The following is a 16,615-nucleotide window of genomic DNA, read 5'->3' on the forward strand; positions in this document are numbered from 1 at the left end:
GGCTGGGTATGGGGGCATCTAACCTGACTTCTAGAATCTTCAGCCAAGTGAAAATCCAACCTCTGGTTGACTATTCCCCATCACAAAGAACTCCCTCCCTCTCCCATAATATCCCTGTGGACAAATAAATTTGGTTTAAACTGTAAGGGCTCCCTTTGGTCCCTGGTTCCTTGTAAGAAAGGCAAGATCATTTCCTTTCTTACCGCAGGTCACTACATATATCTCAGCATTATTTTTAGCCATTTTATAAGCATGAATGGTTCAATAATTTTAAGTTCTTAGTGCACTGGAACAATGTCAACTATTCTCCAAAGATGTCCCCTTCCATGGATAGAATTGTTTTAGAGAGAAGCAACTCAAACTACATTTTTTCCAATTTGCAATTAGGTGTGTGACTAGTTTTCACCAACAGGATATAGGCAGAGATGATGGGTGCTGCCTTCAAGCCAACATGGTTACAAATATGCATACTTTCTCTTTTCCCTCCCATCTCCTACCGGATGCCAACATCAGGGTGACCTTGGAAGCCACATATAGAACGTGGCAAGGCCTTAGTCAACTTGCGTCTCTCTTAGTCACTCAACTGCATGGGGCACACATTGAACTAACTTGTATGATATTCAGGCATTGAGATTTGAGGATTTGTCTCTGACAGGAGTTAATATAACTTCATTGATGCAGGATCAGCTTGAGTTCACCGTTATCCACCATGTAAGGGAACATCGTGTTGTTCACATGGAAGACACTCAAAGACACCCATCTAGTGCCGACTGTGTCCAGCTGGCTCAGCGGATCAGAAAGTCTCTGTTCATCTCATTAATGTATTATGTCCTCCTATTCCAAAAAGGGTTTTGAGGTGGTTTCCACTGTAGCCTCAAGATCATTTATCAATAAAGAGCAAGAATCAAGGAGTGATGAAAGCCTGGGCAGAACGCCAATGAAGAAAGAGGAAAGGAAATGAAAAATTGACTAAATACAGCAGAAATGCTAGGCTGGGTTTTTTTTTTTTTTTTTTTTGTTTTTTTGTTTGTTTGTTTGTTTGTTTGTTTTAAAGAGAGAGTGAGAGAGGAGAGAGAGAGAGAGAGAGAGAATTTTTTTTTAATATTTATTTTTTAGTTCTCGGCGGACACAACATCTTTGTTGGTATGTGGTGCTGAGGATCGAACCCGGGCCGCACTCATGCCAGGCGAGCGCACTACCGCTTGAGCCACATCCCCAGCCCTAGGCTGGGTTTTCTAAGGATAGCAATTGTGATAGAGCAAAAGCCTTGGCTCTGAGTTCCCTGGCAGTCCAAGTGAAGAAGGAAACAGGATGTGCTTCCAATTGTATAGAAAGTACTAAACATGTGTAGAGCATACAGACCCTGGAGTCCGCTATGTCAGACCAGTTACTAGTCACATGACCTTAAGCAGTTAATGAATTTATCTGGGCTTCTGTTTCTTCCTCTGAAAAATGGCAATGGTATAATAATAACATTTTGGATCATTGGGAGGATTAAATGAATCAAAACATGTTCAGTTGGTTTGTTAGCTTGTTTTTGGTGATATTAGGTTTTGAGCCCAGGGTGCTCTACCACTGAGTTACATCCCCCTTTCTCTTTGTATTTTTTATTCTGAGACGGCATCTTACTGAGTTGCCTAGGCTGACCTGGAACATGCAATCCTCCTGCCTCAGCCTCCAGAGTTACTGGGATTACGCAGTGTGCCCCTGCACCTGACCACCTTCAGTTCTGATAACGGACCTGGCATGTGGTAAATTGTATATAAGAATTAACTATCGGGGCTGGGGTTGTAGCTCAGTGGTAGAGAGTGTGCTTAGCATGTGCATGGGTGAGGCCCTGGGTTCAATCTCCAGTACAAGGAAGGGTGAATTAACTATTGTGATGTGATTGGAAGGACCAGGCCAGTGATTTGAGAGACAAGTTTTCCCTGCACTAAACTCTCAGAGGAGAGTATTCTATAAGGAGCCCTCACTAGAAAATGGAAAGTGCCTCAGTCAGAGTGTTGTGACTAATGCTGGACCATGTTACATTCTTCTTTTATTGCCTTGTAATACAGACAGATATTGGTATTGTATTCACTGGGTAATCTGCAGGGGCAGGGTGCTGGTGTAACCTAGGGCACTAGCGTCTTTGTGATGACCTGTCCATAGGCCAGGAAAATGTAGTGGTAAGGGGTGAAGGAGTTGGTACCGGACAGATCCAGGTACCTTTGTTAACTTCCTACAGCCTCAGTTTTGTCATCCATACAGTGACAATAATAACAAATTGGTCCAGGTGCAGTGGCATACACTTGTAATCCCAGCGGCTCAGGAGGCTGACGCAGGAGTATCACAAGTTCAAGGTCAGCTTCAGCAATTTAGCAAGGCCCTAAGCAATTTAGCAAGACTCTGTCTCATAATAAAAAATAAAAAGGGCTGTAGATGTGGCTCAGTGGTTAAGTGCCCCTGAGTTCAATCCCCAGTACAAAAATAAAAATTTAATGGCATGCGTGCGGCCTGGGTTCGATCCTCAGCACCACATACAAAGATGTTGTATTCACCAAAAACTGAAAAATAAATATTAAAAATTCTCTCTCTCTCTATCTCTCTCGCTCTCTCTTTAAAATAAATAAATAAATAAATAAAGGCATGCTAAAGATCCCTGGCAACTCTGTGTCACTTTGGTACTTGGTTCTTTTTTTTTTTTTTTAAATAACATCTTCTATTTTTTTTTTGAGAGAGAGAGAATCTTTTTTAATATTTATTTTTTAGTTATTGGTGGACACAACATCTTTGTTGGTATGTGGTGCTGAGGATCGAACCCGGGCCGCACGCATGCCAGGCGAGCGCACTACCGCTTGAGCCACATCCCCAGCCCCCTGACTGGTTCTAATTGAAACTTGTTCTTACAGATTTCAAAAACAAATAAATAAATAAATAAAAATAAAAATAAAAATTTAAAATAACAAATAGGACTTATCTAAGAGAGTTGTCGTAAAGACTACATGAAATGATGCATATAAAACATTTATCCCAGCTGGGTACAGCAGTGCACACCTGTAATCCTAACAGCTCCATAGGCTGAGGCAGGAGGATCAAAGCCAGCCTCGGCAACGGTGAGGGGCTAAGCAACTCAGTGAGACCCTGTCTCTAAATAAAATACAAAACAGGGCTGGGGATGTGGCTCGGTGGTTTAGTGCCCCTGAGTTCAATCCCTGGTACCCCCCCTTCAAAAAAAAAAGCATTACAATAATTGACATTATAGGAAGCCTTTGGTACACACACCCACAAAAGAAGGGGAAAAAATAACAAAATAAAACAGGGACCCTCACCGAGAATCCCCGGAGTAAGACTAGTTTCCAATGTTTAAAAAGCTGGGAAAAGTCACGGAACACTTCCAGCAGAACACGGCCCTGGGCTGAGCAAAGTATCACTTCTTTGCTTCTGACTGGAATTCCCTTGGCCTCATTCAGTGTGGTGCCAGCCCAGGCTGGCCGGGTTTTGGAGTCACCCTGGCCTGAAGAGGTACTGCAGCACCAGAGTGACCTGCCACAGCCCCAGACTGCCCCTGAGGAGCACCGAGAGCCTGACTTGCTGCTTCGTTGGGTGCTCCCTAGGCACCTAGTGCTGGCACAGCTTTATACACATGCACTTCTGCAGCCCCACCAGAGCCTCAGCAGGGGATCCTCCTTCTTAATTGCACTTTACATACATGAAAACTAAGGCTCAGGCCTGGGGATACAGCTCAGTTGGTGGAGGGCTTGCCTTGCATGCACAAAGCCCTGGGTTCAATCCCCAGCACCACACACACACCAAAAAAAAAAAAAAAAAAAAAGAAAAAGAAAAGAAAGAAAAAGAAAAGAAAGAAAGAAAACTAAGGCTCAGATTGGCAAAGTGACCTGGCTGTGGTCACACAGCAGAGATTGAGCAGAGCTGGGACCTGGCAGCCTCATGTGCTCCTGACCACTGGACTACACCCTCTAACCTGACCCAGGATCCCGTTTCCCTCTTCCTAGGCTGTTCATATCAAAGATGGTCCGGGACACACCTGCTGCTGGGACACACCTGCTGCTGGGACGACCCAACCCTCCTCCCTGGCTCCAGGGCAGCCCCTTACCCTGTGGGAGCTGTCTCACAGCCAAACAAGTTTCAGGGGGGTGCCCGGGGCTGATGAGAAGCCGTGGATGGGTGGAAAACCAGCCTCCATCGTCATTCCCCTGTCCAGCCTGCGCCTCATCTTTGCACAGCCTCCTGGTTGGCCTCTGGGCCTCTGGGCTTCTCCCTCCACCCCTCCCTTCAACACCACCCCACGCCTCTCAATCTTCAATACCTCCCTGTTGCTCCCAGGTTAAAGTTCAGAGTAGACAGCTTGGATGAGTCCCCAAGGCCCAGCCTACCTCTTCTCCAACCCTCTGTCCTCTCAGGCCCTCTTGGTCCCCAGCACCCAAAACTGTTCATAGTTTCCAGCCTCAGAACCTTTGAGCTTCACTTCCCTGTGTGGGTGAATCAATTTTGGGGCCTAAACTGAGCTGGGAGATTGTGACTCCAGTAGCCACACCTTCTGGGGTGGTGACAGAAATCACCTCCCTGCTATCTGCTGACGTCCTCTGCCCACCATCCCTCTAAGAAGAGAACGCCAGCAACCTCTAGTTCTGTGCAGATGACTGGGAAATGATGAGCTTATCTTGCACCCAATTCTACATGCCAGTTGCAACAGGTATGAGCAAGGTGTCAGGGAGGTACCCAGCTGTCAAAGCCTGTGTTCTATCTTTTAACCACTCCCCCCATGCTATCTCCTTGAATGAGGCAGAATTCACCTCTGTATATGTCTATAATGTATACAGTTGTCCCAGTGCTAGCCCAGAGCTCACACAGACTTCCCACCCAATTGTCTCCACCCACTAGTGACAATTTCCCTGAATGAAGAAAGTGTTCACCCACTTAAATTTGTCCCTTTCCCAATGCCTCTCCGCCACCTGGTGGACACACCTGGAATGGATCAGGATTTAGGACAGCTCTGAGACCAACTGAAGGTCTAGGGGATTTAGCAAAATTCTCAGTGGCAAAATTCTCATCCAAATCTACAACCCTCTCTAAGGTCCCTCTGGGATCGGGTTCTTACTATATAAAAAGGGCAGGAAGGGAATGGGTTTTACCAGCTCTGACATTGTAGGATCTAAAATGACTCCCTTAGCTGAATGAGCAGAATATGAGGTCCAGGAGGGCCAGGTATGGTGGCACATGCCTGTAATGCCAGCAACTCAGGAGGCTGAGGCCGAGGATCCCAAGTTCAAAGCCAGCCTCAGCAACTTAGTAAGGCCCTAAGCAACTTAGCACGACCCTTTCTCAAAAGAAAGAGTGGGGCTTAGCTCAGTGGTTAAATGTTCAATCCCCAATACCCCAAAAAACGTCCAGGAGGGCAGGAGTTGCTGGCTCAATCACTATCCCTCCTGAGATGAGGCAGTGCTTTGTACAAAGGAGATGCTTTATTGTGCTTAGGAACTGTATTAATAGAGGCACTATATGTACAATGGAGGAGGTGACAGTCTTTCTGCTCATATCTGGAGTGCTGTGCCCCATTTTTAAACCAAAACATTGAATGGGATATGAAGGAAGCATAACTCATTCATAGCAGGATGAACAAGATGGCTGGGGAGGAGGACCTCAAAATTACTTTTTATGGGGAACATTTGAAGGAGCCAGAATATTGACTCTGATATGTCTCAAGGGGTATATATATTGACATTTAAATATCTGAAGACAGCATCTGGGGAAAAGGGTTTGAAAAACTAGGTGCCAAGGGCTGGCCATCAGGGAGAGAGATTTTCCTTCCTCCAAATCCACAGGGAGATTTTAGTCTGAACAGGATAAAGAACAGACCTGCATTTAATCTCGGTCTGTCCCCTATAGCTCTGTAACCTTGGCAATTTCCTTCACCACTTTAAGCCTCGGTTTTGTCATGCATAAAGTGGGTATGACATGGAACACAGTGGTAGACACCTATAATCCCAGCTACTTGAGAGGCTGAGGCAGGAAGATCACAAATTCAAGGCCAGCCTGGTTAATTTAGCGAGATCCTATCTCAAAATTAAAAATAAAATAAAATAAAAAAGGCTGGGGATGTAGCTCAGTGGTAGAGCAACCCTGGGTTCAATCCCTAAAAGTATTTTTAAAATGCTGAGTGCAGCCAGGTGTGATGACTCATGCCTTTAATCCCATGAACTTGGGAAGCTGAAGCAGAAGGATCACAAGTTCATGGCCAGCCTGGGAAACTTAGCAAGACCCTGTCCCAAAATAAAAAGAGCTGGGGATGTAGCTCAGTAGCAGGGGGCCCCTGGGCTCAATACCCAGTACCAGGGGCCAATAGGGGGCGGGGGAATAGTGCCTAGTGCAAACCCTAGTGTCTGGATCGTTCTGGGTTAACTCTGGGTAAATGACAGAGTGTGAACAGACATTCAAGGATACTTGGTGGGAACACTGAGGGGTCAAACACTTGGCACCTATGTGACTAAATGGTGTAAGCGAATAGCTAGGGGTGCTGGCTCTCGGATGCCACTGCTCAGACATGAATCCTGGCTTTGCTATTTAGTTGCAGTGATACCTTGAGCGGATTAGTAGCCATTCTGAGCCTCCTTCTACCCATCTGTAAAATGGAGAATCACAGCAGTTCTTGCTATACAAAGTTGTTGGGGGATCAGGGAGTTAAACAATTGGAATGTATGTGCCGCTGCTCTGATGTTGGTGATCTGATTGGGGTTATCCTGGATGATCTTGAAGATCCCCTCCTGACTGATATCCACCATGTCTGGAACCCCTGCTCCTGCCCTTGGAAGCAAAATTCAGGGGTCCTGGAAAAGCACATCAATACACTAAGACCCCCAGATGGGGGGACTGCTTGCATTTGGTCTTTCCAGTGACTGTAAACCAAACACTGTCCCCTCTGTCCCTCCCAATCCATCTTCCTTTAACAGGATGATGAGCTGGAATAGCACCAGAGAGAACTGAGGGGGGTGGGGCAGGGCCAGGCACGGTGGAGGACCCGCTGTCTGGCTTGAACCTGTTTCTTGCCCTTTGGTCCCAGGATGAACTGGGAGCTCCGTGAAGGATCCAGCGGCCATATGGAGGGCAGAAATGAGCCAAGAGCAGAGGGTGCCAACTGGTAGCCCAAGGGCCAAACCTGGCTCACAGACTTGTTTTGTGGTTTGCAAGGTTACACCGAGTTTGTTTGGTTTTTAAAATTAATTAGTTCCTTGTGAGTAAAGTGTGGCCTAGTCACGTTTGGATTTGAAGGCTGCAGTGTCAGGTACAGTACCAGTCCCAGCCGCCTGCCTGTGAGGTCGGCACAATTGTTAGCCATGGGGGCCAGAAGAACAAACTGAGGCAGACAGACATCAAGCAAATGGAAAAACTGGGACAGACAGCTGCATCAGACTGATTCACAAACCTACACTTCTTCCTTGCCCCTCACAGCCATTTGGCCCTGGTCACATCCTCTTGGGGCTAAAAGCATGGATTCTGGGGTGCCACTGTCTGGCTGAATTCGGGCTCCACACTTAACTATCAGTGACACAGGAAATTATTGATCTTCTGGGGCTTCCAGTTCCTCATCTGGAGATTTAATAAAAGGAGCAGCTTCACGCAAGTTAAGGCTCATAAAATGCTTAGGGCATACCTGGGTACACAGTCAGAGCTCAATAAATGCTGGCTGTGTTCCAGGTACTAAGAGTACAAAGATCGATGAGAACCCCAGCAGGGTTCATAGTCTGCTGCGGGATTACAGGGCAGAGTGGCACGTGAGACTGTGGTGAGAGCAGGAGGGCTGTGTCAATGGTGCCCAGATATTCAAACTTCAGGATTCACATTCTGGAAGGCAGAGCCCATTGCTATTTGTTTATTATTTTTTGGTACTGGGGATTGAACCCAGAGGGGTTTTACCATAGAGCCACATCTTCAGCTCTTTTTATTTTTTATTTTGAGACTGGGTCTTGCTATGTGTCTGAGGCTGGCCTCAAACTTGTGATCCTCCTGTCTCAGCCTCCTGAGTTGCTGGGATTATAGGAATGCCCCACCATGCCCAGCCTCATTGCCATTTCAACTGGCCTGGGAAGCTGGAGACAGGGCTACGTACCCAGCTACTTCAAGGAGGTTGAAGCCCACTTGAACCCAGGAGTTCAAGGCCAACCTAGGCCACACAGTGAGAGCCCATCTCAAAGGAAAAAAAAAGTATATATAAATAATTTTTCCAGTAAATAAACTGTGAGCAAAGAATAGAATTGGCTGCGAGGTGGGTACCCTGCAGGTCTGCTATATTTGCCAATAACAGAAATTAGCCTAGTCCTGAGTCCTGAGTTCCTATCTCCCCCAGCATCACCACGGGCAAGCTCTGAGTGTATCTATGACACAGGGATGGAGCGCAAAGAAGAGAAAGGTCCCCAACTCAGGCTTCCTCTATGACCCTGGGCAACATGTTTTGGGAAGTTTGTTTTGTTTTGTTTTGTTTTGCAGTACTGGGGCTGGAACCCAGGGCCTCACACGTGCCAGGCAAGCTCTTTGCCACTGAGCCACGTCCGCAATCCCACACACTTATTTCTAAGTTGACCTTCATGTGACCTAATGAGTGCAATTCTCCAGAAGTGAGAGCCAAGCCTGCAGTTGAATGGTAATAATGACCAAGACCAGAAAGCGTCCTTCTCCTTGGACTCTCAGAGTGTAGTGCCTGGAGGAGGAGGGTATCTGAAGGACAGAGGACTGGGCTGAGGACAGGCTAAGGGGCCAGCCCAGCTGATTCCTCTGGAACACTGGGGCTGGCCAGCCACTAGCCTCTTGCCTCACGCACTCTCACCTGCCTGGCCCAGTCCTACCTGACCAATCTCCTGATATGTGAGGCTCCAGCCCTAGGGTCAGTTCATCGGCTCTTAAATTTTTAAAGACAAGCTGGGTACAGTGGTGCATGTCTGTAAACTAAGTGACTCGGGAGGCTGAGGCAAGTTGGAGGCCATCCTGGGCAACTTAGCAGGACCCTGTCTCAAAATGGCTGGGGTGCGGATACAGCTCAGTGGTGAAGTGCCCTTGAATTCAATCCCCAGTACCAAAAATAAGTAAATAAATAAGTAGGTGATGACAAGTTCCAGTAAGGAGGTGACAAACTGGAATCCTTACATACTGCTAATAGGAAGGCAAATTGGTATAGACACTTTGGAAAGCAGTCTGGCATTTCCCCAGAAGGGCAAATAGAGTTGTATGTTCTAGCAATTCCATTCCTAAGTAGACACCCAAGAGAACAAAAACTTATGTCCACATGAAAAGTTGTACATGAATGTTCATAGCCTTGTTTATAGTAGCCCCAAAGTGGAAACAATCCAAATGTCCATAATTGATGAATGGATAAATAAAATGGCCATACAGTGGAATATTATACAGCATTAAAAAGGAATGTAATACTGATACGTGCTACACTATGGATGAGCCACTAGAGTAAAGAAAGCCAAGACACAAAAATCACTCACCGTAGGAGTCTATTTATAGGGAATATCCAGCTTAGGGAAATCTACAGAGACTGGAAATGGGTGAGGCTGCTGGGGCTGGGAGTGTGGAGGGCTGGGGGTGATAGCTGGGAGAGTGCAGGGTTTCTTTATGGCTGATGAAAATGTTCTATTGGTAACTGTAATGATGGTTGCAGAATTCTGTGAATTCACTCACAACAATTAAATGTACTTTTTTTTTTTTTTTAGCACTGGGGATTGAACCCGGGGGGGGGGGTTCTTTCCCATTGAGCCACATCCCCAGCTCTTTTTTATTTTTGCTTTTGAGACAAGATCTTGCTAAGTTGCTTAGGGCTCACTAAGTTGCTGAGGCTGGCCTAGAACTTGCAATCCTCCTGCCTCAGCTTCCCAAGTCACTGGGATTACAGGTGTGCACTACCACACCCAGCTCATTAAATGCACTTTAAATTCATGGACTGTATGGCATGTGAATTATATCTTGATGAAGTTGTTTTCTCAACCTTTGGTCTAGTCAGGAAGAGCTTCTGAGGAGGTGATATTTGAGCTTCTCTTTTTATAATTGGCTCAAAGTTCTCAAACAGTAACTGGTGACATTTTACTGAACAAAGAACTTTGCAACCACTACCTCATTTAATCTTCATAAAAGCCTGATGAGTTATGTACTGACAATCACATTTAATAGATGAAGAAACCGAAGCACACAGAGAAGTTAGGTGATTTTCCCTAGGTCACAAGGCCGATAAGTTCCAGAACTGGTATGCAATCCCAGGTATGCCTGACATCAAAGCAGGCGCCCTTTGCCAATGAGCCATCCTGTTCACCATTACTTGTCTGTTCTCTGAATTCCTGATCTTTCTCAGATTAGGAGGGTGACCTAAAGCAGAATGGAAGGGACCAGCCAAGCTTAGAGGAAGATAGGGAAGCCAGGCCAGGTATAGAGAAGAGTGGGCTGAGAGGTGTCTCTGGCCTTAGGGTGGCCAACACACTAACTCGGTTGTTCCCTAACTTTAGAGACACAGCAGTCACCTAGCTCAGGAAGTGGGAGAGGCTTATTTAAAAGCAGACTCTTAGCATGCATGGTGGCATGTGCCTGTGGTCCAGCTACCTGAGAGGTTGAGGTAGGAGGATTGCTTGAGCCCAGGAGTTCAAGACCAGCCTGGGGAACACAGCAAGACCCCTGTCTCAAAAATCAACAGCGGACTCTTGGGCCTCACTGCCAGAGGTTCTGATTCAGGTATCCACTGTCAACAAGCTCTGTGGGAGATTCTGGAACAGACAGATGGTCCAGGGACACACTGTGACCTGTCCAGCATAACTTCAGGCCAGCACAAGAGTCCTCCGGGCAGACACCTGCTCCCCACCAGGCCTGCCCCTCCCTTCCTGACATCCATGTTCTTGCTCTCACTCTTCTCCCAGGGTCCCACCAAGTGTGACAGGTCTCCAAGCTCTGCTCCTGCTCTTTTCTCCATCCCTGGTTTTCTTGTCCCCTTGTTCCTTGTTCCTTGTCCCCGCAGAGGCCTCACGGCCTCTTCCCCGCCTTATCTTTCATTGCTGCCTGACCTTGAGCAGGTCGATTCCTATATCTCTAAAATGACAAGCACTCTCACGCCAGGCACTATATTAATTTATGCATACTATTTTTATCCCTATTTTATAGTTTCAGAAAATGAGGTAAAGAGGGATTAAGAAATGGGTCCAGGTTTGCCCAGCTAGAAATTGCCAGCACTTGGATTTGAACTGAGGCCTCAGTTTTTTTGTTTTTTTTAAACGTCTTTTTTAAGAGAGAGAGAGAGAGAGAGAGAGAGAATCTTTTAATATTTATCTTTCAGTTATCGGCGGACACAACATCTTTGTTTGTATGTGGTGCTGAGGATCGAACCCGGGCCGAATGCATGCCAGGCGAGCGCACTACCACTTGAGCCACATCCCCAGCCCCAAGCCACTTCCCCAGCCCCGGCCTCAGGTTCTGAGGGGTGTGTGTGTGTAGCTACTGAGAATTGGACCCAGGACCTCACACATGCTAGTCAAGTGCTGTACCACTGAGCCACATCACCAGCCCCAGATCCAGAGTTCTCAATTGTCATGCCATACTGCTGCTCATTGCTATGAGACTCATAGACCAAATATCAAGACCAGCGCACAGGGCCTGGCATGTGGTGGGTGCTCAGTAAATGCTGAAAACTGAATTGAGTTGACAGTTTCTATATCCAGAGTGGGGAAAATTATCCAAAGACTTGACACGTCATGATGTCTCATGCTCTTTATTTAATAAGACTCAACATCTTAAGGTCTCTATTGAGAACAGGATGTAAAAAAAAAAAAAAAAAGAATCCAGAAAAAAAATGAGAATGCTGTTCTGCTCAGAGAATGGTGGTGGGTCCAAAGCCTGTTGATCTGCATGAGTGGAGTGATCAGGAGTTTCAACCTCAGAACATTAACATGGGGCAGGGATATTGGGGGAGAAAGAAGGCTGAGGGGTAGTCAATCCAGTCCCCATCATCCCATTCCCCTATCCCTACCTTCTGAGTTTCTCTCCAAGTCACTGGACTACTCATGGATGACAGGGAAAGGAGGATGTTGTAGAAGACATTCTTGGGCATTATTTTCTTTTTGGTAGTGGGGGTTGAACCTAGGTGTGCTTTACCACTAAGCTGCATCCCCAGCCCTTTAATTTTTTTTTTTTTTTTTTGAGACAGGATCTCACTATGTTGCTCAGGGCATCACTAAAATTGCTGAGGCTGACTTTGAACTTGTGATCCTCCTGCCTCAGCCTCCCCAGTGGTGGGACTACAGGTGTACGCCACCGGGCCCAGCCTGGGTATGGGTTTCTAATCAAGAAGCTACAGGGGATGGAGACTCCTCCATCCTGGCTCCAAATTCTCTTTCAATTCAGGCCATTAATCTTATCCTTCACTGAGCCCCCATAACAAATTTCAGATGGACACGGAAGCCTTCCCTCTGAGCCCAGGGTCTTTTCTACAGAGTCAGAGAGTTTCTCACCTGAATCCGGTGGGTCATGTGTCTTTCAACCCCGGAAGAACCACGAAAATATGAGGTCAGGGGAAGTCTTCATTCAGTCCTCTCCCCTTTCACCCAGTGGCCCAGCTTTGGGTGGCTCAGAAGTCAAGACCCAGGAAATAGAACTCAGAATAATTCTGTTGATTGACCCAAGAGATCATGAATCAACCCAGGTCCCAGGGGAGGAGGGAAAAAAAAAAAAGTTTAAAAGACAATCCCAACGGAGTCACAGGACCCCAAAGATTGAACAAGAGTCGCCACCTAATGAGACTCGGAGGCCCTTCGGACGTGGACCACTTTCTGGAACGCGTGGCGGAAGTCTTCATTGAACACGGTGTAGACGATGGGGTTGATGAGCGAGTTGAAATAGCCCAGCCAGGTGAAGAAGTCAAAGAGGGCGGGGTGGAGCCAGCAGGCGTCCCGGCAGATGGGGAGGACCAAGGAGGCCACGAAGAAGGGCAGCCAGCAGACGATGAAGGCCCCCAGAATGATCCCCAGCGTCTTGGTGGCTTTCCTCTCCCGAGCAGCAGAAATCCTCTTGCGCTCCAGGACGCTGTCGGCGAGCCTGACCTTCACGTGGTTGAAGAAGAGCGGGGAGCCGGCCGCGTGCGAGTGGCCCTCGTGGAGACTGGGGTTGAGCGAGCAGAGCGAGGAGCCCGCGGAGCCCGTGATGAGCTGCGCCGTGGTGAAGCGCTTGCCATAGAGCGAGGGCGGGTTCAGGATGCGGCTCCTGGCGGCCAGGTAGATCCGGCCGTAGAGGATGATGAGCAAGATGGACGGGATGTAGAAGGCCCCGCAGGTGGAGTAGATGGTGTAGGAGATCTGAGACGTGTTCACCAGGCAGTCGGACATCTCCTCCTGAGCCTTGGCCTGCCGCCAGAAGAGGGGTGGGATGGAGATGCAGATGGAGATGACCCAGACCACGGCGATCATGGCAGCCGCGTGGCCAGCCGTCCGGCGCTTACTGTACTCCAGGGCGTCAGTGATGGCCCAGTACCGGTCCAGAGCAATGACGCAGAGGTGCAGGATGGAGGCGGTGCAGCACGTGATGTCAGAAGACACCCAGATGTCACACAGGATTTGGCCAAAGTTCCAAGTGCGGGTAATGGTATAGGCGATGCTGATGGGCATGACCAAGATGGAAACCAGGAGGTCAGTGGTGGCCAGGGAGCCAATGAGATAGTTGGCCGGGGTGTGCAGCTTTCTGGTGTGCAGGATGGTGGTCAGTACAAAGGCGTTGGACAGGAGGGTGGCCAGCGTGATGATGGAAAGGACCACGGCCAGGGAGATCTTGAGCGCCTGTAGGATCCCTGAATCCCAGGCCTCCGGGGTTTCCGTGGTGTTCAGGGATCTGTTGGAGGCCTCCTGGAGAAAGCCTTCTACTGACTGGTTGGGCGGGGCCATGCTAGGTGGCTCGCTCTCCTTGCAGACTTCCACACACAAGGCTCCTTCTTTCCCAGTCGCCTGGCCTACAGAGTAAGGTCATCTTTTGGCTTCATGCTGGTAGGGGCCATCCATCAGAACAGACCACCTTGAAAGGACCTGCAGACTTGGCTAGAACACCAAGGCCAGGTGCAGGGGTGCACCCCTGTAATCCCAGCAGCTTGGGAGGCTGAGGCAGGAGGATCGAAAGTTCACAGCCAACCTCAGTAACTTAGTGAGGCCCTAAACAACTGAGTGAGATCCTGTCTCAAAATAAAAAATAAATTAAAAGGGCTGGGGGTGTGGCTCAGTGGTTAAGCACCCCTGGCTTCAACCCCAGAACCAAAAAATAAAGAAAGAAAAACCAAATCGACTCCTAGCTGGTAGTTATAGGTCTTTCCTAAAACAGATGAATCCTGACATGTCTGGCCATTCTGGAACTTTGCCCAGCAGATGGTGCAGCCCAGTGGACACATGCTGAATTTGTTAGACAATGATCAGGGTCTCACAGAAGTGTGGGCAGGGCTCTGGGATTCTGGCTTTTGGCATTTTGGCTCTTTTCAAAGCTGGAGACATCAATGTGTTGAATAAAAGCTTCAAAATTTCCCCATCCCTGATCAGAGAAGGTTCTGGAGTTTTTAAAACTAGACTCAAAAAGAAGCATCCGCTGAGTCAGAGAGACAGTAAATCAGCCGTTCGGTTCCCCCAGATTGATCTTGACACATCCTGAGGGACGCTTAGCTTTGGTTCTGGTTCCACTGAATGTTTTGAGCCTGAACAGACAGAACATTCCTGTTACCAGGACAGAAGAATGCAGGAGCAGGAAGTGGCGAAACACACGGATCACTGTGGGTTCATCCTGAGGGCCGCATGTTCAGGAGCTCTGGGCTTTAAAAAAGAAAGAAGTGAAGAGTTAGGTTCTAGAAGGACAATTCTGAAAGCTGAAATTATCAGGTAGAAGGACACTGTCTCTAAGGCTGGCAACAGTGACCTGAAACTGCCTTTTCAAAGGTGTCAGAGCAGAGGGTGATATGCCCACCCCCAGGATTCCCACAGGGGACAAGGTATCACAGAGCTGGAAGTATCGCAGGCTTGTTGCAAGTATGAGAAATCAGTTCTGTAAATCATGAATCAGAAAGAATCAGAAAACATCCTTCTATTTACTCAGCAATGAAAACAAGCCAAACCAAACTGTGACAGGGAGAGAAACAAAAGCCACCAGAAAAAACACCAGCTCGCCACAATGTATTTCCCAAGGGAGTGTATGTGTGTGTGTGTGTGGGGGGGGGGGTGACATTTTTTATATTCATTTGAATTTTCCAAATTTTCTGGAGGAGCATGAATGACCCTTAGAACAAACAAATAAACAGTCAAAAAAATAACAGAATACTTTTTTGTTAAGCAAAGACGTGAACTGCAAACATTTAAATCCCTGGGCATTTTTGTGATGAAAGTTCAAGTCCAGAAAATACATTTGAATTTTTTTGGGGCCGGTTGGGTACTAGGGATTTAACCCAGGAATGCTTGACCACTTTAGAATTTATCTACACACACTTGAAAACATTTGATCATTAGGATTATATATGAATTTGTTTCATAGTTTGAATATTTTTCAACCACGTATCTCAAAGATTCCATCCATCACCCACTCCCACCACATCATCCTTTTCTTTTTTACCCCTTGATAATGGGGATTGAACAGAGGCACTTTACCACTGAGCTACATTTCCAGATGTTTTTATTTTTTATTTTTATATATATATATATTTTAATTTTTACACAGTCTTCCTAAATTGCCCAGGCTGCCCTTGAACTTGTGATCTCCTGCCTCAGCCTCCTAAATTGCTGGGATTGCAGTCATGCGCCACCATGTCCAGCCTCACCTCATTCTTAAGAACAACATCTTGTTCCTGGCTAAATTCAGGAAAAGTCTGGGAAGGCTAGCATTCCTGATAGTTAAAGGGGCAAGAGCAAAGCCCCAGAAGTCAGAAAGGGCCAGGTCTGGCCAAATGACCATGCTGGCTGAAGTGTAAAGAGCAGAGAAGCCAAAAGAGCTGAGACTCAGGACCCAGCTGGTGCAGGGAAGGGACAGGGCAGGGCTGGGGAGGCAGCAGGGCACAGGGAAAGTCTGGTTTGGGCTGGGACCGCCTGGGCTCTAATCTCTGCTCTCCAGACTTACTGTGCAGCCTTGGGAAAATCCCTTCTCCTCTCTGAGTCTCAGGTTTCCTTCCCTGAACAGTGGCCAAACAGTGGCCACCCAACCTGCCTCCCAGGGATGCTGGGAACTTACACTGCTCCTGGCAAGGCCGGTCCTGGGTACCCAGTAAAGAGCTGAGCAATGTCAAGAATCATTACTGTTGTACCCCCTGAGTTCAGCTCAGGGCTTTGTTAGGAAGGTCAGTCTGTCTGGATGGATTGATTTGAAAACATTCAGAAGCTAAATCTGCAATGTGATATTCTCTCCCATTTCTCAATCTTGTGGGTGCTTCATCTTAAAGATATATCCTCCTGGAGAAGGGATAAAGCTTCAATGTAAGAAAACTAATTCTAAGCTATCAACCCCAAAACATATCCCAAAATTTGAAAGATAATATATTTTTTTTTGTGAAACTCTTGCTATGGGTCCAGGCACTGAGTCAGTCCTGGGACGAAGAGTCACCCAACCTGTCAAGGGGGCAAAATGGTCCCCAACT

The 16,615-nt window shown here is 47.3% G+C and overlaps 1 protein-coding gene across 1 annotated transcript; it reads right to left on the minus strand.

The window, feature by feature from the left end:
- Nucleotides 1-12,761: 12,761 nt before the first annotated feature.
- Htr1d (5-hydroxytryptamine receptor 1D) lies at nt 12,762-13,904 on the minus strand. The gene has a single exon (XM_026403580.2). The coding sequence runs from the start codon at nt 13,902-13,904 to the stop codon at nt 12,762-12,764; it is 1,143 nt and encodes a 380-aa protein (XP_026259365.1).
- Between the last annotated feature and the right edge of the window lie 2,711 nt (nt 13,905-16,615).

Source organism: Urocitellus parryii, chromosome 11 (assembly GCF_045843805.1).
Source record: "Urocitellus parryii isolate mUroPar1 chromosome 11, mUroPar1.hap1, whole genome shotgun sequence".
NCBI classification, from domain to species: domain Eukaryota; kingdom Metazoa; phylum Chordata; class Mammalia; order Rodentia; family Sciuridae; genus Urocitellus; species Urocitellus parryii.

Bases quoted from the DNA above. Each gene is read 5' to 3' on its own strand.
- Htr1d (XM_026403580.2), bottom strand. From the start codon at position 13,904: ATGGCCCCGCCCAACCAGTCAGTAGAAGGCTTTCTCCAGGAGGCCTCC.